The sequence below is a fragment of the Dreissena polymorpha genome, chromosome 8 (assembly GCF_020536995.1).
Source record: "Dreissena polymorpha isolate Duluth1 chromosome 8, UMN_Dpol_1.0, whole genome shotgun sequence".
NCBI lineage: Eukaryota > Metazoa > Mollusca > Bivalvia > Myida > Dreissenidae > Dreissena > Dreissena polymorpha.
The window spans coordinates 56,576,975-56,603,591 of NC_068362.1; the positions used below are offsets into that span (position 1 = coordinate 56,576,975).

Sequence of the window (26,617 nt, forward strand, 5' to 3'; positions counted from 1 at the left end):
AATTTGATATTCGGCCTTGGAATGCAATGGTGGAGAATTTAATACTGCTTCGAAAATGGGATTTAAGTTATCAAAATGTTTAATAAAGGATTGAACCAAGATGGCATGCTCATTGTTTGGCATGGTTAGTTCGAAATCTGATTGCAATGTCTGATAGCGCGCTTTGGTTCAATACGACTTATTATTCAATGAACTCACATAAATAGTGTGCATGTTTGCGTAAACGACACTTTAAATATTTACTGCCTTTCATCTTCACTTCTTTTTTTTCAAGTATGGTTAATAGTGACAAGACATAGAAAAAAAAGATACCTTTACACTTAAAAAAAGAGTCTCTACTGAGTCAACATTGTGAATTACTTCTACACCAATAGTGTCCAATCGTTCATCAATTAAAAAAAGTACACTTGACAAACGATTATATCATCAACGTAACATTAAGAAATGACGTAATGGATATGGTGTCCGCCTACCGATCGGGCAGGTCACGGGTTCGATCCCCACTAAGGGAGCGTTCTTGACATCTCCCTCAAAGACACTCTCAAATACTTGTTATTGGCCCAGGAAACGGACTCGAAAGCGTTTCAATATGCCTGAGGCTGTCGATGCAATCGAGTAAGAATAGATAGGTTTAAACTAACGTTAAGGCATGTGTACCGTTTCTGTACTGACGGAGTCATTAGAAGCTTGCTCCAAATTTTCTAGACGCTCATTACTAAGTTCATATTCCACTTGCAGTTTTGCTTGTTCCTCTATAAGCTCCACCAGAGACGTACTGAAAAAGATACAAAGGAGTATCACACAGATACAGCACCACGTTTCATTTAGTTTTTACCTATTTAATTTAGCTCGACTGCATAGAAAGCATAAGGCTTATTAAAATGCGCTCAATGTCCGTTTCCTGGGATTTAGAACCAGTGATTGGTGTCTTTTGGGAAGGTCGTAAGAACGCTCCTACAGTCCGGATCGAACCCGTGACCTGCCGGTCTCTAGGCGGAAACCCATATCCATAAAGCCACGGCGATCTTTATTGTATTGCCATGGTGGTTGATTAAATTTGTTTTTTTTTATATATGTAGAAAACAACAGCAGTATACTAAAGGGTAAGAGTTGCAGGAAATAATAAGGAATGAGTTTTTCAGATTAAAAATGTCGATTATAAAGCATGGAATCACTATATATAGGCAATCATGGACATACACCGAGTTTCATCAACGTACTTTAAGTACTTTTTAGTAACCACGTGATCAATAGTTAAGGTTTCACTTATTTATTTAACAATGGCAACAGAAATATCTCCATGACCCAATTGTCAGTTTGCAATCGTTGTTATAATGCCAGAAACCACAATCAATGAATAAAAACTGAAATAGATTGAATACTTTCCTTAAGACCATACAACGACTTTCATCAAAGTAATTCAAGTACATTTTTAGTTATCTTAGCGTCCAGATTTTAGTTTGAAAGTGTGCTTTTGGTCTTTGACCATTGCGATGAGGAAGTCATTAACAGAATCGTTTGACTTGGGAAAATGCAGCTGAAGTACTTACATTTGAAAATCTAACTTTACATTTCGAGTAAGGAACACACTGTTTCACAGTTGGTGGAATGTTAATAAAATTTGGCTTATATATTATACAACAAAAACGCACCCATTGGCACCTTACATAAGTATGATAAGAACTATCGAATAAAAAAATTCTCTACAAACCTTTCTTTACCAAATTCGTCTGCTGTTGTAGAATCTTTCTCCAATGTTGCAATCGTTTTTTAAAGCACACTGAAAACATGTATTTCTTACATCAGTATTGTTAAATGCGATTATTGCAATACAACCTCCGCCTATTAAATATTGCTGCTTGCTCGCAAATGTTTAAAATTAGTTACTCGGGTAGAATATATTGGATGGGAACTGATTGTAGTAAGCAGCATTTGTAAAGTTCATTTATTGTGTAGTGGATGTATACAATTGCGCTATTCAATTAAATCTTAGTAATTTAAAAGAGGATAAACATTGTCACAGATCACTTTTGCTCATAAGGTATTAAGAAACCAAGGTTCCGGACTTGAACTACGATTAAATTACAGAGACACGATCCGACTTACTTTATTATAAGAAAAACATTGCTTGATTTTTATAATATAAATGTTGTTTTAGTTATGCTGAACAATAAGACAGAATGAATGTGAAAGCATGGGAGGGACGCACGTTAACCTCAATGGCAGAATTTTAACAAACTAAGTAAATTATCAATATGCAATAATCCATAACTTTTTTGCCAATAACGTTTTAATTAAAACGTGATCGTTGGGAGTGGTCAGTTAGAAAACAAAGGTAGGATTTGAACAAAACATTTTGGTAGACTAAATATACGTGACGTGTGGTTTGGATAAGAAGAATTTCGCTGCTGTTTCCATGGCAACGTTAAAAATTTGATTCCCAGCGTCATGATAAGAACGAACTATTAATAGGACCTCTACACTATGTTTCGTACCAAATATGAAAGCGGTGTCAGGTTTGTGATTTTAAATATTTATCAAATTAGTTTGCTATATAACTCACTATAAATCATTTGACCCCAGAGGGTGTTGCGTTTTCACCCTAGTCGTATGATTTGAACACACTTTACAGAGAACCACTATTCTATATTACAAATGGCATAAGGTGATATTTAACTTTAATGTGTTTTTATAGTCAATCAATGCATAGCTTTAAAACAATTCCACCAGTACGAATGCCTTTCTAATTAGCCTGTTACACATGAGTCGGCATATGAGAAACACAGTTCTTCATAACACTTTTTTCACACGTATTGTGAAGTCAGAAAATAAATTGTACTTCATATTTTACAGGCACACGTAAGTTTATTTTACTTTTCATAATTCTAGATGACATATCTCTGATTTCTTAAATTAACAAACTGGTTTTGTTTTCATGTTTGAAATATATCTTTAGCTTTGTCAATTGACAAAAGATTGAATAATGCCAAAAACCATTTATTTTAAGTCCCGTATAAACATATACCAAGAAGTTTAGGTACGAGGTCATTCGAATTAAATGTTCACATTTCGCTTGAGCATTTTTGCTTTTGAAAATGACTCAATTATGAAATAGTTCAAGTGTATATATATAACTGAAGAAGTAGATATATCGCGTCAATTGTGCCATAATGCCTTAATTAGTACAAAACATGTTGAATTGTTTTTACAAAGGAAATACGTCCTCTATTACAAACACGACGCACATATCAACTCCAAAATGATTGGGCTGGGGTTAAAAAGACCTCGTATCTCTGACAGTGCTCATGGCTTATTCATGTTATCGGTTAGTTGTGTAATAACAAATACTTGGGCAACTTCTCAAAACCATGTGTGCGCTAGTAGGATAATAAAGCGACTAATACAATTGAATTTTACGCGTCACATGATTTCCCTTTGAACAAAACTTTAACATTGACCATATCTCTCTTGTTTTCAATCACGGCTCTTCTCCAATCGATAAATTTCTTAGAACATATTTAATATTGATATAGAACAACACAAACTTAGGACTCGAGTGACGAAAAGAAAGAAAAAGAATAATTCCTACTTACACGTATTAACATGTTTTGTGAGTTTCATTTTAGAATACCGTTAAATCTCGTGCACCGTACAAATATATTGCTGGAACATAGGCCATTTAAGACCTCCGGTTTGCCATATTTTCTTATTTTCCTTTCTAATTATAACCATTGTGATTACATTTAGAAGTTCAATACTGAAACGACATACCTTATAGTTTTTTTCATGATGTCTTTTTGTTCCTTAAGGAGACGAACCTGCTCTTCCTTATTTTCTAGCCTATAATACATGGAAGACTTACGATAATTTATGCTCGCCGTGACTTAATTTACATCTTTATTTTGTTCTTTCTAAGTTTTTTAAATAAATAATACACATTATCAAATAGCTAGAAAACTACCAAAAAACTGACATAAGATACAAGTTTAACTACCAATAAAAACACTTACTCTTTGCGCAAATGTTGTTCCTCATATGGCCTTATACATCTGAAAGTTCAACACAATCATTACAATTTGCGCAATCGCCAAGTTAAATTTTTGATCATGTTATTTATGTTAAATAAAATAAAATATATTAATTCATGTTTATTGAAGTACAAAACTACCTGATCTTCAGCTCGGAAAGTTCAGTTTCCGCTTTTTGTAGTTTTTCGTGAAGAGTGTCATAAACCTGAACAAACATTTCTTCGGTTCTTTTTTGATTTGCAAGTATGTCGTCTTGTGATTGAGTCATTAAGTCACTAAAAGGTGAAAAAACTGATTAGAAACTGTAGACACATTAACAATAATTACAGAAGATATTCATACTCCAACACAGATGTATCATATTAACATGTGTATACTATTACAACATGTAAACTACCGAGCCCGCAGTAGTGCTTTTTCACGTCTGAAATTAGCGTTGTCTTCCTTTGACTTTTGCAGCAATCGTTCCTGAAATTATTAAGATAGAATTAATCTTGTGTAAAAAGGTATGTTTCATATGCTCTGTTACATTATGATCAATATTCGTTGTGCATCTTAACAAAACTTTCTGATCTCAAATGTGTATCGGTGTAATTTATAGTGAACGTGTTATGTGGTTGTGTTACAAATTTTGAAGTAGACTACGCAAGAAAAGTTATATTTGGACGTCTTTTTACCAATGTATTTAGACAAAATTATGTATGTGTTTGCATGTTCATCGACTTCAATTACCGTGAACTAGTTTCTACCAGTTTCCAATTAACCTTCAGTGTCGATCATTTTATCTGTTTTGCTATTACATGTTACCTAATTATAAAATCGGTGTTCCGCTATTGCGTTTATGTTTCGCGTTGATGCACTATTTTGATACCATGTGCTGTACTGTGATGTACTGTGCTATACTCTTGAAATAAAAAGCATCAACACGAATAACCAACATTCCATTCCTCACCTGTAGTGGGTAAAAGATCCGATAAACATGGCTTATCCGCTTCAAGAATTGATATAGAAGATGGGAATAAGAGGAACAAGTTATCTGACTCTGATATAATGCAGAACAGTGAAGTCATAACTTAGGTCCATCTGAGCGAGGCGGACATAGAAACCATCACTAACAATATGTACGAATTGTTTTAAGTCGACCTCGAGGAAATGGTCACTGTACAGGCGTTCATCCCACAGGTGTAATCACAGGGATTTATAGTTAAGTAAATGAAACAATTGAGCGCCTTGTACAGGAAAACAAAGTTCTCAAAGATCAGGTGGCCGAGCTTAAAATACAAGCGGATCGCGCGAAGCAATACAGTCGACGTTACTGCTCAGGTGTCACCAAGTTACTTTTATACAGAGCTCGGCTAAAACGGTATGATGTCTGATCACCGGCGTGATCCATCAAGTAGGAATACCAGACAAGTAAGCAATTCTCAGCTGTAATGCCAATAGATCGTACGCATCGGTCATTAGAGGCAAAAGAGAATGAATGAACAGTTACCACGCTTTCTTTGCAAAACAGTTAACAAGTTCATTTTTGTGATTTGACAAATGCAACTATATTACTTCGAATTGATTGCGACTATTAATGGAAAGCATGGGATTTGTTATGCAGTGTTTCCCATATTAAATTATAACAATATTGTTAAAGCTATGATTGATTTTCAAAAATTATACAAATGCGGCAGACACTATCCTTAAAACCTAATAAACAAGATACAAAATTATTTTTGATAAGATACATTGAAATAATTTGTTCGACTTTGTAAGAAGGAACCATTTATAAATCAGATGTTGCTTCAAAATCCAATATTCTATAATCCAAACATAACAATTGGAAGCAAAAGAGTGTTTTTTAAATCATGGTTTGAAAATTCACTTTTCAGTTATGAAGAGTTTTGCAAGGTATATAATGTCCATTCAAACTACTTATTGTTCCTAAGAAAAATTAACTCAGAGAAAAAATACATGAAGCTCAGATGCTCTTATAACACAAGCTTTATGAAGCAATTTATCCATACTAACACACGACCTAACTTGTACACACAAAAGGTACAAAACTTATGCATGTAATAATTTACAAAAACGAGACTTCACCAGGGTGTAAAGATAAATGGTTGAACAGTTTTCATAATATTAAAACACAAGAATGGTGACACATTTTTGAGATGCCTTTTCGTATTACAGCCTTTACAGGGGAGTCCAATTTACATTGGTTTCAATATGGATTTGTACATAGAATTACAAGTACAAACTCCTTTTTATTTAAAATATAATATGCCTCTTCATTCAACTGTACTTTTTGTGAAACTTAATTTGAAACGAATCAACATATATTTTGGGAATGTACGCATGTCAATCAGTTAATAACGGAATTGTTTTATGAATTTAATCATTTGTCGAACCTTAATATGCCTTCCTATATACTTGGTTATTCAAACATAATTGGGTCTTTAAACCCATTAATATTTGTTTTGATAAAAATGTTCTTTTATAATTGTAAACTGAACAAAACTAGACCGCCTCTTAAAGCTGCAAAATCGTACCTGACCTTGCGTTGTCATGTTCTAAATGAAATAAACTATTTTAATACTTCGTGTAATAGAAAAGAATGGGAACTACTGTTACCTCTTCTCCGGAATTTGTGATATGAGACTTTTGAAGGATGGTATTGTTAACTGTTTCTTCAAATAATATTGTTTATATTTTTATATAAAAGCTATTGGCTATTAAATGTATATAATCTGCTATAACATGCATATATAGCATGTACACGGTATGGATTGGGATGCCCTCTACCATCATATACTTATTAACGAGGAAAATAAAATGCGTGAATAGGAAAAAATGAATACAATTAGTATGCTGTTACTCATTCAAAATGCTACCAAAACATCAACCCTTATATCCACCTGGTACTCAGAAACTTCAATACATTCACTCTGATTTACTTTGTATTTATATGTTAACTTTAAATCATATGATCATCTAATGTACACATTTGAAAATGAACGTACACGATCTATCTAGGTGTTTAGACAATACTTAATATTCTGCTGGTACAAGTTTTACTCTAAAAATTAATATATTGAATGTGTATGCATATGTGTGCCCGTGTATATGTACATGTGTATATTAAATGTATGTTCATGTCCGAAGTTAGTGTTCGTGTGTGGTAGATATCGTTGTCGGAAATCAAATGGAATATATATTGTGCCAAAAAAACGAGCATTTTGTTTCTCGTTAAATCTATATTACCATACCACATCTAGCATTGAAATTTCGGCTATTGCTATAAGGAACACTGATTTGTATGGGCTACCTTTATTTTACGAAATATAATGCGAATTATTCGTTGATATTGAGTATTTATGTTACTTTAAGTATTTGTCCTCTGATATTATATGTTATTTCTAATGATCTCTTGTTTTAAAGATGTATAGCTAAACAATTGAGTGTTCTATAATTAAGTAGGTAATTCTTGCATTATGCTAGTAGTTTAAACTTATTCTTTAGTGAGAAAAATACTTATAATATGAAATGTAACTTTATATAAAGATGTATATTAACATTCATGTTTGGTGTGTGTAGCTGAGTAACTGCTTGATAGGTAGCGTAGTAACTGAATATTCTCTGATTGAATAACTGGGTCATGTACTTTTTAATAGTACATGAAGCTGAAAATAACTGAGCATTGAAATAATTGGTTATATTCCAAAATGTAAATCAAACATTACCATGTATAGCTATATAAGTAGGTTTGTATATATGTATATGCTTATGCGTTTTCGTGTGTGTGTATGCGTGTGTCTGCGTTTGTGTGCATATGTATGTACGTATATGGTTCTGAATCCTCACTGAAAAGTACACATGTGTACCTAATAAACTATATATTTTTTACTTCTATATACTGCTGATACTGATTCTATATGTTTGTTAAAAAAATACTTTTTACTACTCACGCTATGTACCACAAACTTATTTCTATTGCTTTTTACTACGTTGTATAGTGTTATCATGTATTCCTTTAATACAGAAATTGAGAATTATGTTTAATGACCGGCCTATTTGCATTATGCCTTACATATTCATTTTTTCATCTATTTTTCATCAAATATTTGTTTGCACTGTTTACTTATTTCTTGTCTTTCGTCATAAAGGGTTTGTTGATGCTTTTTGGACTGTAGTAACTCGTGGCAGTAAGAAATAACTTTCAGTATTTAGTTGAGATGTATACCCATAACATCCTATCAAGATACCAGTCAGTCGGATTGACTTTTGCATCTTTATATGTGCTGGTTCTATTGCCTCTAAACAACACGGAAATTGCTCTGGTACCGTCGCTCCGAAACATCAGAGGAAAATCCAAACTTTCTCGATGTATCCGAAGGCCATACAAACGTGGTATAGTTGGTACAAGTCACATTTCTAACTTATTTTTTTTCAGAAGGTTCGTTTGTTTTATTAACACTAATGCTAATTACATGGCTTATAGTTATAACATTCCTTTCTGAAGATGTCGAATTGAAAAATAAGAAAAAGTCCTGAATAAGTGGTACTAAAAATAAAAAGAAATAAGAATCGCCGCCCATTTTTTTCTAGCTGTTACATCTGAAGTTTCACTTTATGTGTATTTTTATGAATTGCAAATTATTTTCTGTTAAACAATCAAAACCTTATACATGTTCAAACGACATATACAAATGTGGGAAATGTCAACGACAAACATGAGTAAATGTGTCGGTATCGACTTTACATCTATACTTTGTAATTTGATATAATAAGGGAACACCATTTGATTTATTGTACCGCTATTAGGAGATATGTATGATTTATTTAACATTTCTATTTCATGTTCATAATGAGATTTAGATTTAAACGATTAAATGCTCACAAGAACATATCAGCATTGAATTATATTCGTCCAGCAATAAAATAGTCAGATATTGCAGCTTAAGTTAGAAATTCATAATAAATTAGATATGCGTGCAAACCATTACAGTATGCAGCCTTATGAGCGTAAATACTTCGAAACGCGCACAAATACACACACACACAAACGCGCGCGCGCACATACACACACACACACACACACACACACACACACACACACACACACACACACACACACACACACACACACACACACACACACACACACGCGCACACACACACACACACACACACACACACACACACACCAACTACCGACATGTACATTGCCTGTATGTCTAGTGAAAAGATAAAATCTCGAACATTTCATTCACCTTGCTTAATTACTTTTAAGTGATGACAATATCCAAACTTTTGCTCTCAATGCTTTCTGTAACCACAATCAAACATACTTTGTCGGACGAATAACCTGTATTGCAATTTACATACTAGACCAATGAGATTTCCTCCAGGTACTCCAGTTACCTACGCACATCACAATACCACACAGACATTACATTATTTTCTTTCATAAATTAAATAGATGAATACTGCAGCTTAAGTGGGGCATTAGCATAATTAATTGATTATGTATGTATATGTGCTAGCCAGCATGCTATGCAGCTTAATTTGCTAAAATGTCTTCGATACGCGCACACATAAATCAAAAACGAACGAACATCAACTACCAAGTTTATGTTGCTGGAGAAAGATCTCTGTTATTGTCATTCACCACTGCTTATTTATGGCAATATGCAACCTTTTGTTTTTTATGATTTCTGTAGTCACATGAAGCTATATTTTGGTGAGAAGAGTCACTGACGACCACGTTCATATTGCTATGGCCATATATCCACAAACCGAGTACCGTTAACCTAGCCTAAGCACTGTTGAGGTAATAACAAGATCCAGAGATCCAGATCCACAGTTTTAATTTTTGTTTTGACCATATGAAACACATTTTTGACGGACAAATAACCTGATAAAAACAGCCTGTTACCATCAAGTTGTATATATCTAGCTTTATTACTTTTTTAATTATCATAGGATCCAGATTTTTCGAAAAAAAATCCTTATCTAGTATACATAGCAAGCACATTTGTTTTCTCTGACCAAAAATCTAAAATAAGATGCCAATTCCACATATAGCCCTCAATCAACATACATAGTCTCGTGAACCTAGTTTATCGGTAAGTGCTTTTTCATTTATCGCAGGATCAAGATTTTCCGGACGGATCTTGGTTAAAGCGGTAGAAGACATATACAAAATTGTGAATGCCCAGCCTCCAACTTTCCCATAATCAGGGCGCAGGATAACGTGACTTTAAACGTTAATGAATGTAAACACAACAGTCAGTGTTTTCTTTTTCAAATTACTTTTTAAAACATTTTTTATCAACTTGTAAATAAAAAAAAAGATTATTATGCTGCGTATGGCAATGTTAAATACATCGGAATTACTTTATTTAATAAGCCTGTGTTCTTGTTCAAAAATTCGATTAATACTACACGGCTATGCTTCACGCAACGTGAAACTTTGTCACCGATTTCAGACGTATTCAAGGATTTATTCTTCTACCTTAAGATATCGACACAAACTACAAGTACAACTGTTTTTAAGCCCTAAAGATTTATGCAATTTATTTCAATACGTTGAGATATTTGCAAAAATAAAGTTCTTAATGGTGTGTTTACATTCTGTGCAGCCCGTGTGTAAACCCCTAAGAAAACTCGTTGATACTGCACCCTTATAAAAGTATATTAAAACTATTGAAGCTTACGAAAAAGATGAAGATGTGTCATAAATTATTTGAACATTACATGCTTATTGAAGAAGTTACAATACGGACATGTTTTCTTATTCCCAAATCATTTTAAAGAGACTTGATACAAGTTTGAAAAAATGACATTTTAAACAAAGCATTTAACAGGGGGTAATAAACTATTTAAACATCGTTCGAGTGATAATTCGCGCATATCCACCAAAGAGTAGTGCGGTTGGTAAAGTTCCATCGATTTCGCGGTGATGAAGTATGTTACTGGACGACGTAATCACGGATGGAAATCAAGTAGAAAAGAAAATGTAGGCTCCACTTGTAATTAATATAACTATGACGATTAAACATCGCAAAGCGCTTTGTTCTAAAACACCGCCAAAATCATTGCAGCCGTTTCAAACTAGCTATGTCAACACCACTCCCATAATGAAATGTTTCCTTGAATAGAAAGTTATTTTTTTATTAAAATGAAATCCCGTGTACTTACAAGATATGCGTTTTCTTCCTTTGATGTGTTCCGCTGAAAAGCATGAATGAACAAACACATTAAAGCTATGGGCCTAAGATAAACCAACAAGACAAGATTACTGATCGTTATACTTTATTTCAAAGACTATTGAAGACACTAGATGTCATCATACAGATGCATATGAATCCACACACATCTTAATACGTTTGCATATGTTTAAGATAATAGTATGGGATATATGAGAGTTTAAAATTTCTTATACACTGAAATTAGTATATAACGTATTAAGAGTCATTTCTTGTGTGTGTTTTGCTGTAGCTGGTGGTGTTATGTTTAGTTTTTGTTTTGTCAAAATTATTTAACTGGATTCGACAGTATCCTTTGTTAATAAAATAAATAAAATAAAATAAATAGTTCATACGTGCTGAAGGGACTGATTCATATATTTTTGTATTTAAGAGAGCATTATAATTAACTAGATTGACAAACAAAACTATTTCGCTTGCTTGCTTGAATGAATTTCTATATACTCAGTGACTTTTTGTTGAAAATTATTTTTGCCAGTCTGTTTTTAAACGAAATGGATGAAAACTATGACAGCATATTGTACATAATAATTGAACCAATGTTTTTTGTTATGTTTTTGGTTTTATTCTTATCTAAAATTTCTGTTTTAGATATCTAGAGGAAGTATGCAATCTGTGACAAGTTTATGTACAGGAAGTATTCGGAAGGTCAACACATCTTCATATAATAATATGAATAAGTCGAACCGATTCGCGCTTTTGTCTAAAAAAAACTGGAAAGGGTATCAGAAAAAAAATGTCTACCTAACGTTTCAATCAATGTTATATAAAGGCGTATTTTCCTATCGCTAGTTTAGTTGCTGTATGTGTTATATGACGTACGTTGGCTAACGATATTCAATGGCGAGTACAAAACACCGTCATAATCTTAACGTTTACAGTGTTATCCTCCCAAGGTGAATAATTGCATGTTTGTTATAGATTGCACATACACATTGATAATAAAGATATGGAAAAATTGCATTGTTATTACAATTCTACCTTACCTTTTTGTTCACCAAACCATTTATTGCGTATTCAAACCTTTCAAAAGACGTCTTCCAATCGTCGAATCTGGAAAAATAACAGTTCCTGAGGTAATTGCAACATTTTCATAACATACGGATTCGTCGGTGTTAAAATTGCGGTTAAAACTTAAAAATAAGGGATAATACATTGAAGCCCGTTTGTTATATAGGCCACTTATTAACTTGACTAAATGAACAATGTTTCTCCTAATGAATTGTATTTCTTATGTAGGCATTTCTTATATTCCCCGTTTTTTGAAAGTGAGGAAAGTAATTCAAAGTGTAAGCCTCATTGAAGGATGTGTACATGTAATGTGCTTAATCACGTTGGTGTATTATTAATTTAAACAGTACAACTGCATCTACGTTTCTATCATTTTATATGCAAACAATTCATATCGCAAATTCTTGTTAATGTAAATGAATCATTTAATTAACATTGCGGCGGCGAGTGATCTAATCGCAAGACAACAATTTTTCTTGCTTCTAGAAATGACCAAGGTTGTTTTTAGTAGCGGTACTAACAATACATATCCGTATTTTTCTGAAAACAACCATTTTGGCGCCCGTGCTAATTTTGTTGAACGAGCAAACAGATACTTTAAGGCTTTCCTGTAGTTATTTAATAAAAAAAACACCATCATTTATGTAAATCACAACACAAATACACGAAATGTACGACTCAAAAGTCTGATAACTATAAAGCGTCCACACGCGTTCAAAATACACCAGTTGTCAAAAACTGGACGTGTTATTTAGTTTGTGAACCCCACCTAAGCGAGATTTGATTAAAACGTTAATTCTGTCGAGATCCTCATTTTGTAAAGATTGAGTCATACATAATGAGGCTCATGCAGTGTTTATGAGATTTTAACGGTTGATATTGCTTTTGACCCTTTTTACATATATGAGAACTTGGCCTAGATATTGCAAGATAAACTTTCTGATCTCTTTGTTTCAAGATTGAATAATACATGTTGCTTTCAGGGTGAAAAAAACGTTTGTTATAACACAATATTTGGCTTCATGTTTGACCGCATTGGACCCTGATTTCAATCTTGCCTGCATATTTTCAATATTTACATTCTGAACACGTTCCATTTAGAATTAATAAAATCCTACCCCTAGAGTTATAACACCGTGTTTTGTTACATTTGACATGCTGATATAACACACTTTAATATCCAAATTCAAAAATGTTTTACATATTGCTAAAGCTATACATGGAGAATAAGTTTTATCCAGTGGTAAGTGCGCGATACCCGCGTGCGTGAGCGAGTGTGTTCGAGCGCTTGTGTTTGATCGCGTACGTGCGTGTGTATAAGTGCATTATGCGATTACTAGGGGTGTTTTACAATCCCAACTCTACGATGTTTCTTTAATAAAACCTTAGTGAAAAATCTTAAAGTAAAACAACAGTGAGCTAAATACCCCACACATGACAAGGACGGACGTTTGAAAATACTGTCATATAAACCTTTTCATTTAATTTTTTGATATCGGGTAAATATAGCTAGACCCCCAACAATTGCAACAGAAGGTAACCAAGAAGGTGGCCAAACCTGTAAATAAACAATAAGTATGTAACTCAAATTTAATTATGTTGGTGTATATACCTAGGTTTTACTGGCGATACATAGGTTTTAGGGTTCAAAGTAGACATTAAGATCATCAGACATAGTGTAAGTCTGTTCAATTACACAGAAATCCAACATAGCGTCAAAAATGGCCACTAACACAATACGGAGGGCAACAACTCCATAACTTTTGACTAACACGTAATGATTATGATTTCCAACACAATAGTTTGGGAGACAATATACACCTTGATTGAATTTTTGACATCGCTAAGACCTCGAATAAAATCACGTGTGTCCATTGCATTTTGCTCATAACGTTAACTTGTGGGTGTCGTCCTCCTACTCCTTAGGACTGACCTCTTGTGAATTGTTTGCATTATCACAATTTTCAGTTTGGACAAATCCATATACAGTATTGCAGGTGAGTTCATAACGTCTGCAGCTACAACGAGAGGATTTACATACTAAAGAACAGTTACAACAGAAGATTTCCAACAGTTCTTCAGGCGAAACATTCTTTTTGGTCATGATTAGAATAAACTGGTCGTTGTCATTTTTAAGGTTTCATATTATGTGCCATACCCCATAAATACTGTGATTTGATAGTATACGCGTTGGAATACCGTTGCATGCGATGGTGTTGGAGGTTGCTCATGCGTGACGAATGTTTCGGCAGTTGCCATGTTCTTTGGTAAAATGCAAAACTGTTATGGCGCTGTGATTCTACGGGATCATTGCACTTGCCCCGAAACAGATCCACCATTAATCAGTTGCCAAGATTTGATATTTCCTCCTGACACTTGTTTGGAAGGAGGAATGAACTAGCTCTAGAAAGACTAACTTTTTCCGATGCAAAAAATTCTTGAAATTGAATCACAGTCGGAGTAAGCATGAACAAAAAGCACCTCATTTCACACTTCGTCCCCTTAAAGTTTTTCCAATGGGTTGTATTATACGTTTTTTGTTCGTTTTCCTGTTTGTTTACGTCAGAGCGGAAGTAGATGGTATGATTGTCCCTTTCGGAGTAATGCAGGAGCAAAAAAAGCAAATCTGTATTATTGCCCACCAACGTTGTGGTGATATGAAAGGAACGTAAAAGTATAAATGTCCGCATCCCCTGGTGACAGACAACATTACATTTGTTTAGTTAGAGCTGTGCTAATCAGAGCAATAATGCCTGTTTTTGTCACGAGACATAAAGTCCTCTTTTTTCATGAGCATTATGATTCTTTGGTGAAACTCACAATATGGTTCACGTTTTTCTTCGTCTCTGGTGGGTGTTGTCTTTGATAGAAGGAACGTCTTCGTAACCATCGAACACCACGATGGCTTTTCCGTAATGCCTTACAGTTAAATCGACCATTGCGTTATATGTGTCGACTTTTATCCATGGTAAACGATGGAGCAAAGGGCCAACATCAAGCAAGTAAAAATCTGTTTCATGATTACAGTTCTACACAGCCTCACTTGATGCGTCTGCAGCATGATCTCTAATCGCCTGAGCGATCTGAGGCTTGTCTGCTTTACGAAGTATATTCTTCAAAATGGGCGGGAAGATGGAGCCTCAGTTCATACGACATTATGTCTTCAAAGGAAAGATCTCCATATTTTGACACTACCAAGAAACGTTGGAACAAAAGGGAAGGATCATAAGCAGGGTCAAAATAAATCTTAACAGAGGAGCTATTTCCAAGAGTTTTTGATAAGTCTTTTCTCTTGAATAAGCAAAGGCCGACTTAACTTTGATATATCTTATCTAATACCAACCGTGTAAAATACATGAACATTCACAGCTGACCCAGACACTATCCCATTGACAATGTTTCTCAGAGAAGGATAAGCTATGTGTAGGATAAGCAGGTTGACATCTGTGTCTGCATTATCTCGAGATCAGAAGCTTGAAGCTCGCCTCATTTGAGTCATTTTGCTGTGAACTTTTATAAACGTTCATGTCTGTGAAATGCTGTATCGCACTGTTGTACTCGGATGTTTCAGGTGCATATAGGGTCCAAAGCTTTTGCTGGGTAATCCAACTACCGCGAGTCACACGAACTGTGCTCTTTAGATACCTTATCGATGTTTGCTCAATGACAATATCGCTGTTTAGCCCAGTCCAGCACTGATTGCTCCTATAAAACAAGTGAAAACCATCAATGAACTTTCGATAAGCGTCGCGTTTTCGCATGATTGCTCATTTGCCGCAGATAGTTATAAGCAGATAAATGGTAAATGAAGTGCCAATCATCAGCAAAGACGGAAATACAATCGGTCACTGCCTACAAATGCTAACAAAGCATCAGCCAACACCCAGTGCGATCCGCCTTGATCAACATCCTTGCCTTGTTCATCAAACGCTGATTATTCAGCCATAATTGGCTTGTCTTTAAGGTCTGGGCAATGCCATGTTTCTTCTTCTCTGTAGCCGTCTCGAGTTTGATCTGCTAGCGTCTTCTTGCCTTTAATAAGGGAATTCTACACTTCCAATAACTTAACATCGGGATCTTCTGGGTCGTTTCTGTCATAATCTGTCTGTGAAGGCACTTGTCAACAAGCAAATTGACCCGCAAAGCCCTCTACATAGCTTTTTATGTCATAATGTGCACGATTGCAATTTCCCCATATACAGTCTCTTTTTTCGATCGATGCCATTCATAAGGGATCCTGTGGCCCCCTGAAAGTTCATACGTGTACGACGTATTGAAACAGCTTATAATTACAACAATAACAAAGACAATGGAAGTTTCCTCACCTTAATTTGACTTCACTGTTTAGTAATTATCTGTTTAAATTGTGTCTTCTATTTTCAATGGTGTTCTTATCATCATGGAAGTAACATGTCGAACTTGTTTTTTATAAGGCAAAGGAGGCTAAGGCTCAAGCAGTATACTTATGCTTAGAAAAATATTGAGAAATGCAGTAAGAATATAACAATGCTTGAATAATATGTGCTGTCTGGAAAATGATTTCGTACAAGTGCAACATGTGGTTTTAGAGGGTTACTTTGACATGCTTTATCAATTAGGCCGACTGAAGCTAGGTTCCAAGTCTAGATCTATTTTTGTCAAATTACACTGAAACGTTTGTCGCATGGTAGTGCAATGTTGAAAAAACATATAAGACTTACCTTATAATGGCTAAAGATCTCAATCATTACGTTTGAGTTAGTACTAATTCACGTGTGGTTATTGTGTTAGAGGCCAATTTGGACGTATTGTTGAATGTTGCGCAAAAGACTTACACATTTTGTAATTATCGTAATGTGTTCTTTACTCCCCCCCTCCTCCTTCAAACAATAGTATATACACCAAAATCATTAAATTTGAGAGAAAAGTCACATAGATATCATCATTAATAGGTTTGGGCGGCCATCTTCGACGCCATCTTGAAACAAAAACTGTCCGATGTTGGTTAACTGTTGATATGTTATAAAAGACTTACAGCCTTCTCAGGATCAGTTAAAATACATTTTGTAGCAATTTTGGGGGCTAACAGGGTATGTTTCATATATTGACCCTACTAAAATACTAAGACTATCACTTTTCGGGCGTTCATTGACTCGCAACGGCAGGGATTCATTCGACAAATGTTTTAACATTTAAATATATTTCCCTGAGATATTAAGGAAAGTGACCATTTTTATTCTCTGTTACATAGTAATGAATTAAAAGATGTTTCACATTATGAAATCGAATTTCATTATCATCTTTGTTTAGACAAAGTTTAATATAGATAAACTTAAACCCCGCTGTTTGCGTTAATATGACAAATAACTTCATATGAGTGTGTTTTATGTATGTATAATTAGGGACTGAAATTGCAGTATGTTTAAGAAATAATACATGCAGGTCATAATGTGTTGTCAAATAACCAACGGCTTGCAGTCAAGATGCTCTTGGTCGATTCCCCTTAATGTCCTTTATTTATGCATGATGTTTTATAGTAATATCATCAATACCAAGGGAGTAATAAACAACTACAGAGCTATAACTCTTACATTATGATGGGAGGGATGTACTCAGACTGGTTATTGTACTCTTCATCAAAAAAAGAACCTATCATTATATGAAGTTTCATTTGCCTCACTTGCGTTGCAAAAAAATCAAACACTTATGTCTGCCTACTTACTTGATTGTAGTGGGCATTTTGCAATTAACATCATCTTCGTCGTTTGACGAGCTTTGCATTTCAAATCTGAAAACATATTGTTTTGATTTAGTGAACAAAGACTTAGCGGCAAGTCTCGTTGTAACGTGAGAGCAAGAGTTGTTAATTAATAGCTTTAATAAAAATACATATATATGTAGAAGTCGATATAAACGTACTCCCAGGGCCTTAGATAATGTTTGCTATGGCGGCTATGGGAGTACATATGCAGCCTTTCATAAACAAAATCGCAGTTCTGCGCAGAGATTCCGTGCGCATCACTAAACAGACGTCGTTCGTTACCAATTAAGAAAACGATGAATGAACTTCAAAAACACATTTAAATTACCTGAATGGCAGCCTACGTATGTTATCCTTTGCATGCAATCTAAAATTAACGACCATGTTTCAACACACGTTTGTTTCTGACATTGTTTTTTTGAAAGTGGGACAGTGTTAATATTCGACATCTGTGCGACATCGTTATCGACTGAGGCTACATCAAACATCACGATGTGCAAAAGGTTGGTTTACCGCGACCTAACCGATAGCGACACTTTAAGTCGGCAACATTACGACATATTTCCAATATGGTGGATATAGCGTACGGAAGAATAACAAAGCAAATATAAAGCAATTACATCTTGCCTTAATGGTACCATTTGCATGAGTTTGTGTTTTAGACAGGAAAACGTTGATAAGTTTTTGCAGTATCAGTGTTCTTTAGCCCTTTCAGTGGTTATCAAATTTTGTACCTTAGGACAATAAACAGCGCACTGCAACTCTTATCAACCCTTTGGGTTATAAAGCTGAGAGTTTAATTATTGCAATTAATCTATGTAAATGTAGTGGTTAAAGGTATAAAATTGTAGTTGCGCTTTATCTAATTTTGAATTTCATTGTGCATTCATGTATTTATAATATCTTACAATTCGTGTTTAAAATACTTTTCTCTTAAAATTTTAATGTCGTCTGCGTCAACTTAATATATATAATTCCAAGCGCTGAAGTTATTCTAAAGGGCAATTCACCAAATGTGAAATTGCGATAACGGGTTAGGCCATGTCCTAATATGGGTCTCCATGCATCCCCTGGGATTAATTTTCACCAATACCAAGATGTTCAGTAACGCAAGTAAGTAATTATTTTCACTTGTCCTCAAAGATAAACTCAATTTAAAGTGTTCCTATCAACCAGTTTCCATGGCAACCGCCACTCAAAATTGGAAAACGGACTAGGGCGGCTATATCACATCATTATTATATTATATCTTATATTATATGTTATCGTAATATAAACAAATTAGTGTTTAAACAAAGGCTACACATTGTGCTTTATGTTAAAGACCAACTTATATATTTATCTCAAACGCATTTTCATTAATATTAATGAGAAACTAACAAAATCTGGAAAAAAAAGAAAAAAATCATTATATAGACTGAAATATTTAAAGTACAGATTGTTTTCTAGTTTATTTGCATATCCATCGCTCTCCCATGACGTGCACATGATCTTCACAAGTTGTTGCTTGTTCTCGTCATTTGTGTGGAAATTCTTCCAGTCTGCCGGTTTTTTTGGTGCTATCGCCTTTCACCAGAAGTTTTTCTCCACACCCGCGACGTTTCCTTTCCATTGCTTTGACAGACCCATGTTTGTACATGTGTGTAATAAATATGACATCTGTCTTCTTCTGTGTCATGTTAAATATTTTTTCAGATTTTTTTTTAATTTGACGGGATGTTTTTAATCGAATGAAACAGTGCATTACCATCTCCTATAACTAATGTCTTGTCTATTGGATTATCTGCATGATCAGCCCCTTCAGCCACGTGTTTTAAACCTTTCGATTTGTCAGTTTTGGCCAGAAACCCATCAGCAGGCCCAATGCTATCAAGGGATGACATGACATTAATTAAAGAAGATGGTCATGCATTGTTTCATTCGATGAAAGACATCCCGTCAATTTTTTCACACATTTCTGAAAAACTATTTAACATTACACCGAAGAAGACATATGTCATATTGAGCACAGACATGTACAAGCAAGGGTCTGTCAAAGCAATGGAAAGGAAACGTCGCGGGTGTGGAGAAAAACTTCTGGTGAAAGGCGAAAACAACAAAAAAAAAACGCAGACTAAAAGAATTTCCTCACAAATGACGAGAACAAGCAACAACTTGTAAAGATCATGTGCGAGTCATGGGAGAGCGATGGATATGCAAATAAACTAGAGGGAGGGCAGGAAAGTGACTCTGGTTTGTGAAGAAGAAGCCTTTCAGTTCACGACAAGAGATGGAGATACCACTGAAAAAACACTTATTGAAGACCTGAAATCGACACAAGAGGAAACCGACACTAAAGTAATTATGTATGCACTGTATGGGAAAGAACAGGTTTACAACACTATACAAATTCGAACCCCTGACAGAGTAATATTATTCATAATTTTGTACTACATTCCATTATTTGACGGTTGCAAGATACTCTTTGACACCGGTTCTGGCAATCATAGAAAACTATTTGACACGAATGAAGTAGCTACGGGATCGACTGAAGAGTTCAGATCTGCACTTTAAGGTATACATGCATACTGCGGTTGTGACACAACAAGCGCTTTCAAAGGAAAGGGGCATATCAAACCTATTAAGTTGATGGAAAAAAGGACACGAACCGTTGCTCCAATGGCTGGTTTAGGAAATACCTGGACAGTTGCAGACGAAGTAGTGGGTGAATTGGATATATTCACGTGTGTCATATATGGAAATGCTAGAACCGACTCGGTAGATAAATTGCGTTTTCCTAAAATAAAGGAGGTCTGTGATGATAGCCCAAAGGTGTCAAAGAATGTACACTTGTCAGTGTTGCCGCCCTGTAAGCAATGTCTCCTGCTAAACATCCGTAGAGTGAATTATCAAGTTGGCATATGGAAAAGGTCACACTTACTCGATCCAGACATACCACTTGCAACGGAAGGACATGGATGGACCAAAATCACTGATACAGGCATGATTAAACCTCTTTGGATTGATGAAGATATACTCCCGCCTCAAATTGTTGATGTATTGGAGGACATCGCAAATGAACTTGAAGAAGATAATGACAATGATGAAAGTGATACTGAAACGGAAAGAGTTGGCGACGAAGACAGTTAAATAGTATACACAAAATGTATTTAAATTTAAAAAAAAACAAGTAAAAGCAGCAATGAGCAACTAAATTACTAAAAGGAAGAGGTCATGTTGTTTTCCTTGTGTTTATGTTGACCCCACCCACTTTTCGGGGCGTGTTAAATTTATTTAGCTTCAAGAAATGTCCTTTATATCGCTCTTTTTGAATTTCTGCAAGTAATGGCTTATGCTGACATTCACATATTTACTGAAAACAATCTGTACTTAAAATATTTCAATCTATATAGTGATATTTGTCAATTTTTTCCCTGATTTTGTTAGTTTCTTATTAATAGTCATAAATATGCAAATGAGATAAATATATAATTTTGGTCTTTAACATAAAGCACAATGTGTAGACTTTGTTCAAACACTAATTTGTTTGTTTTACGATAAGATATTATATAATAATGATGTGATATAGTCGCCCTAGTCCGTTTTCCAATTTTGTCGGTTGCCATGGAAACTGGTTGATATGGATACTTTCAATTGAGTTTATCTTTGAGGACAACTGAAAAAAATGAATTACTTGAGTTACTGAACAAGTTGGTATAGGTGAAAATTAATCCCAGGGGAGGGGGGGTGCATGGAGACCCCTATTAGGACATGGCCTAGGCTCTTTTTCCGATTCGACACTATGGTGCTTCAATCAATTGTAAGCACTAAATAATTAAGCGGAAAGATGCCTTTGCATAAGGTGTTATAAGTACAATTATAATATATAATTCATAAATTTAAAAAAGTTATAAGTAATGTATTAAGTAATATATATTTGATCACATAATGATCTCGTCCTAAAATTTATGAAGTTTGAATAACACGATAGAACCACGTTTGGTCGTCTAGAGCGACAATAATAAGGTTTTTAATAGCACCATAAGTAATCTAGTTTGACATTTAAAAGAACAATAGCCTGGTCGTGACCGGATCGTGGTCTTATTGTCACGCTCTAGCATCAGCGCTCAGCGGTCACTAGTTCGATCTATGATCGTTCAACCAAACCGATTATCTCTTTCATCGTTTAAGTTGTTAACCGAGTTGTGGTGTTCTTGCTTAAAGACAACAAAGAGTCGTCCAGTCACCGGAACGGGACATATCTGGCATATTGCACTATTTCCGTAATCCAACTAAAAAGTGTTCTGTGGGCCATAACCATATGGGAGAATATTCTTGGTACATTCGATTTAAATATACTAAGCAAACCTCTATGACTGCGATTGTTGGCCGTTCATATTGCCAACTTCTGTATACGTATACAACAAGAAGTTGAAACTATTGTGCGTTTCTTAATTCAGTCTGAATATATATAGGAAAGACCTTCAGTTTTCTTCGTTTTCAGGCGACCTGATGCCGAAAACTTAAGTGTTTGTTTCATATTTTCCTCCAGTTCAATCTCATTTAAATACACCCAGTCTTACGCTTCTATGATAGCCATTTTGGTATTTTTCAAGCGAACGTTGAGAATCAAGTGAATTAAGTTTCCATCCATTTTGATCTATGCCGTTATTTAAATAGTTTAACCTGTTGCCATAGACGATAATGCGTAGAAAACTACTGTGATGTTTATAGGCTTATCACTGTACAGTGAACGTATGAGATAAGAAGCGGAAAACGTGTATAGATTATAATGTCACTTTTGTTCTACCAATGTGGTCAGAGCTTAGGTTTTCTCGGCTTTGATTTAAATAACGGCCTCTTTCAATCGGTTTTCTTAAGCGCCGTCTCGTGCCTGGAAAAGCTTCGACGTGTGGTACTCATGCAATAGTAATTTAAATGTATTTATTAATATATTTTTATATTATTTTTTAACTTATCACTAACATTATTATTACCAACACTTGCGAAAGACCAAAAACTTAAATGACATGAGGTCAAGCTACTTTTGAAAATTACAGGACCTCACCAGACTTTACCGGACCTAGATCTTTTTTACGCAAAAAGAAGACAAAGCCTTTTATTCGGTGTAAGTAAAAATATTGACGTTTAACTTTTTTTTTTTAACAATTAATAAACTGTAAAATAATAACTCAATTTAGACGTGTTTTATAACATACGGTTAAATTTTCAATTAAAAAAGAAGAAAGCTCTCAATTTTTTCTATTAAAAAAATATAAATTTTAAAAAGCAAAATTAAACCCTCAAGTAACCGGTCTAACTTTTCAGCCGTTAAAAATGCTTACTTTCGCGTCATATGTCGACAATGTCAATAAAAAGGGGTAGTTCGTATCGGTCCCCGATTTCGCTTTACAATAAAAACGAGGATTGAAACCGGTTAAAATGAAATCACCTAATTGTGTTTTGCGTACGTCACGTAGCTCAATGCGGGAATGGACTTGTTCTGAGAATAGCACCTTTAAGGTTTGTTACGTCACCAGCACAGGTAGAAATTTCGCTCGACCGTGTCGTGTGTCCAAAGTATAATTCAAGTGCGTTTGAATAAAGATATTGAAGGGTAAGGGACTAGGTCACTAGATCAAATGATATAAAACTCTAACTATCACTCCATAAGTCCCATTAGTATAGTTGAATGTATATGCTGAGTTACTTAAAAATCATTACATGCACGTGTAAATTAAATTACATTTTATAACTTTATTCAAGATTGTCACCAGTCAATCAATTTAATTGCGTAAGCAACAAATCATGAAATGTCTCCATGTAGCACTTACCTCAGATAAAAAGGGCAGTTTCAGTGACTTGTGTAACCATGATAAAAGTAAACTAGGGAATGTCGAAAAACATTAACGGATAGTTGTAATATGAATAAAATATTTTTCGAATGGCGAAAAATATATTAAAAGTAAACTAATAACAAACAGCCCGAAATATCCCCCACTCTCTTACCTGAGCAAACTACATATCTAGTAGGGCGAGGTTATCTCAGCTTTATCAGTTTTATTAACGGGAAAAGGCTAGAATCGTATCGGAATATATATTTATAACTAGTATGATACCTCTTATTGTTTTCGAATAATGCCCTAGAAAAAAAACGAAAGCCGTTCCTACTTCGAGACGTATAACATTATTACAGCATACACCCTCTTATATATTGTCTGTGTTTGAGTATTATAATAACACGATTTGTATGTAGTCATCAACGGTGAAGCTTATATGGTTAGCATATGTTTGTTCTAAGCCAATATACGCATGCTTGTGTGACCTATTTAAAACAAAACAATGACACTAAACAATATAATATAGAGTTATGCGAAGCAAACCATTACGATTAGAAAGTTAACCTAAAATGATAAACACAACGAAATTGTAGATTTTGCTTCTGTCGTTTTTTTGGTCGAATATCAGTCATGGATACATTTTATTCAACCTATTCCGTTCAATTATTATTCTTTTAGAGTACTCCAAATATCATAGTTGTGTTAGTAAATCAATGTATTGATAACAAGTATTCTAGTCGAATACATAATATCATTGCACTTCTTCTTATCGCAAGCATTTGAATCAGGAAATGTATATTAATGACCTTTCCTTTTGACCTAGTATTTCTTTTGTGTTTAAGTTTCCTTTTTTGTTCCAGTTTTAGAATAATTAATGACATAACCGTACCGTTAAAAATAGTGATTTCACAAACGAACGTCCGGATAAACATCCAACTCAATAATAATTTTTTTATCTTGAGCCATTCGTATTTCACTTGATAGTAAGAGCGTTAGATAATCAACACAATCATCAATGTTAGATAATTCATTTCGTACTACGATTACGAGTAGTAATCAACAATGCATTAAAGATAATGACGTGACTTTTCTTAGTTGACATGCAATGTCGAATTTAGGCGTTAAGATGGATGATTTTGCTTTTTAACCATATATATGTCACGTCTAGAAATATGAAATGAAATAACAATGATTTTGAGAAACAAACTATTGTTTTACATGCACATGCAGATGCGGAGTTTCATGATCATACAGCATGTAATGTTCGGTTATTCCAGTGTTCAATAATGTACGGAAGGACTGACTAACACAGTGGAGACAAGAGAGACATTCAGACCGATTACAGGGATAAAGCCGTATATGTAATACAACCAATATAGTGGGTCATTGAAGTGTAAAGACATTTTGTCCGTTTAATTAATTTGCATCAACTGTGTCTAAATAAAACTATGCGATATGCCAGGTTGTTCATCATGTGACGTAGTTTGTGTTCAACAAGAGATCCAAAAAGGTTTACTTGCTCACTCTGACAAAAAGTATAATGTTGATATTTTCTAACTACCGAAAATTATCTTTATTTACGGATTGCTCATTAAATATTAAAACATTTCTTAAGTAGAGGTGGAGATTGTTTTAAAATTAAATTGCAAAATAAAAAACACTTGTTTGTCTTTCGTAGCACGAACATGAAAAAAAGTTAAGTTGAAAAATCGGTATGTACATGTATAACAACACAAAGCGCGCAAATCTTGACGCTCTTAAAAGTATTATTTTCGTTTTGAACGACATAATGCATACACTGAAACTAAACGAATATTAAGTTATTTTAAAATTAATGAGGAAAACTGTATATCCATTTAATTTATATTAGTTTTCATTGGATTTATAGTTTTGATTACTGCTTAAATTTCAATTTCATGAAGTGAATATGTTGAATAATTCAGTTGAAATTCGAAATACCTTTGTTCCACTTTGAAACGCCTAAATTGGGTTTATCTTGTAATGCCTTAAAACATTAAAGTTCAAAATATTATCTTAAGAGATAATGCACGTATGTGACGGGAATTTACAGATATAATCATATATAAAGGTCACAACACTTCTGAGCCGATTGTCAAAGTTATCATCAGTGAATGGAGTTAATCTAATTCACAAAAACGAGTCTTGACGGTACATAATGGGGTAGCGAATTCTATGTTCGACTTTCTGTCGTTGCAAACGATAATGAGGCAAACTGAATGATATCACACAAACTGTTAACGAAAATGATGTCAAAATCAGCCAACGCGGTACGTTTACTTGCAGTTGTTACATATTCGCATATTAAGAAAACGTTTACCATAACACCATAAAACTATTAATAATAATATAATTATATTTATCACTTAGGCTCACATACATATTGCGTTCAAAGTAGGTCTGTCTGAAACTATTAATACCGGTCCGCATCGGCACATTGTATTCGAAGGCGTGCAGATGAACCTCGGTAACGCTTATCACCAATATCTGGGCGGATTCCTCGCACCCTTGAATGGCACCTTCTGGTTTTATGTGTTTGAATGTCCACGTGACACCCATTTCATTGTCCTGGTCCATCTGAACAAAGCCCACGACTCCTGCTTCACTCAATCTACAGTGACTGAACTCCCTACAGATGACAAAGATCAGCATCATTCGTCGAGTGGTGACTTGAATTTTGTTCACGACTCTATTGTCTATAACTTAAGAGGTTTTATTTTACATATTCTCGTAAAAAAAATTCAA

At 34.4% G+C, this 26,617-nt stretch overlaps 1 protein-coding gene across 1 annotated transcript; it reads right to left on the bottom strand.

Annotated features, from left to right (window-relative positions):
• On the bottom strand, positions 1–24,799 carry LOC127843151 (uncharacterized). The gene is made up of 10 exons (XM_052373008.1): positions 24,661–24,799; positions 17,997–18,062; positions 12,271–12,337; positions 11,217–11,249; positions 4,426–4,496; positions 4,169–4,303; positions 4,011–4,049; positions 3,772–3,840; positions 1,712–1,780; positions 1–775 (listed from the first exon to the last, which is right to left on the bottom strand). Exons 2-9 carry the CDS (start codon positions 18,053–18,055, stop codon positions 1,771–1,773), a joined length of 483 nt encoding a protein of 160 aa, XP_052228968.1. The 5' UTR covers positions 18,056–18,062; positions 24,661–24,799; the 3' UTR covers positions 1–775; positions 1,712–1,770.
• Between the last annotated feature and the right edge of the window lie 1,818 nt (positions 24,800–26,617).

Coding starts and splice junctions, on each gene's coding strand:
- LOC127843151 (XM_052373008.1), bottom strand. CDS start 18,055: ATGCAAAGCTCGTCAAACGACGAAGATGATGTTAATTGCAAAATGCCC. Junction 12,338..17,996: donor AAAATGCCCACTACAATCAA/GTAAGTAGGCAG, acceptor TTATTTTTCCAG/ATTCGACGATTGGAAGACGT. Junction 4,050..4,168: donor CTTTCCGAGCTGAAGATCAG/GTAGTTTTGTAC, acceptor TTGAACTTTCAG/ATGTATAAGGCCATATGAGG.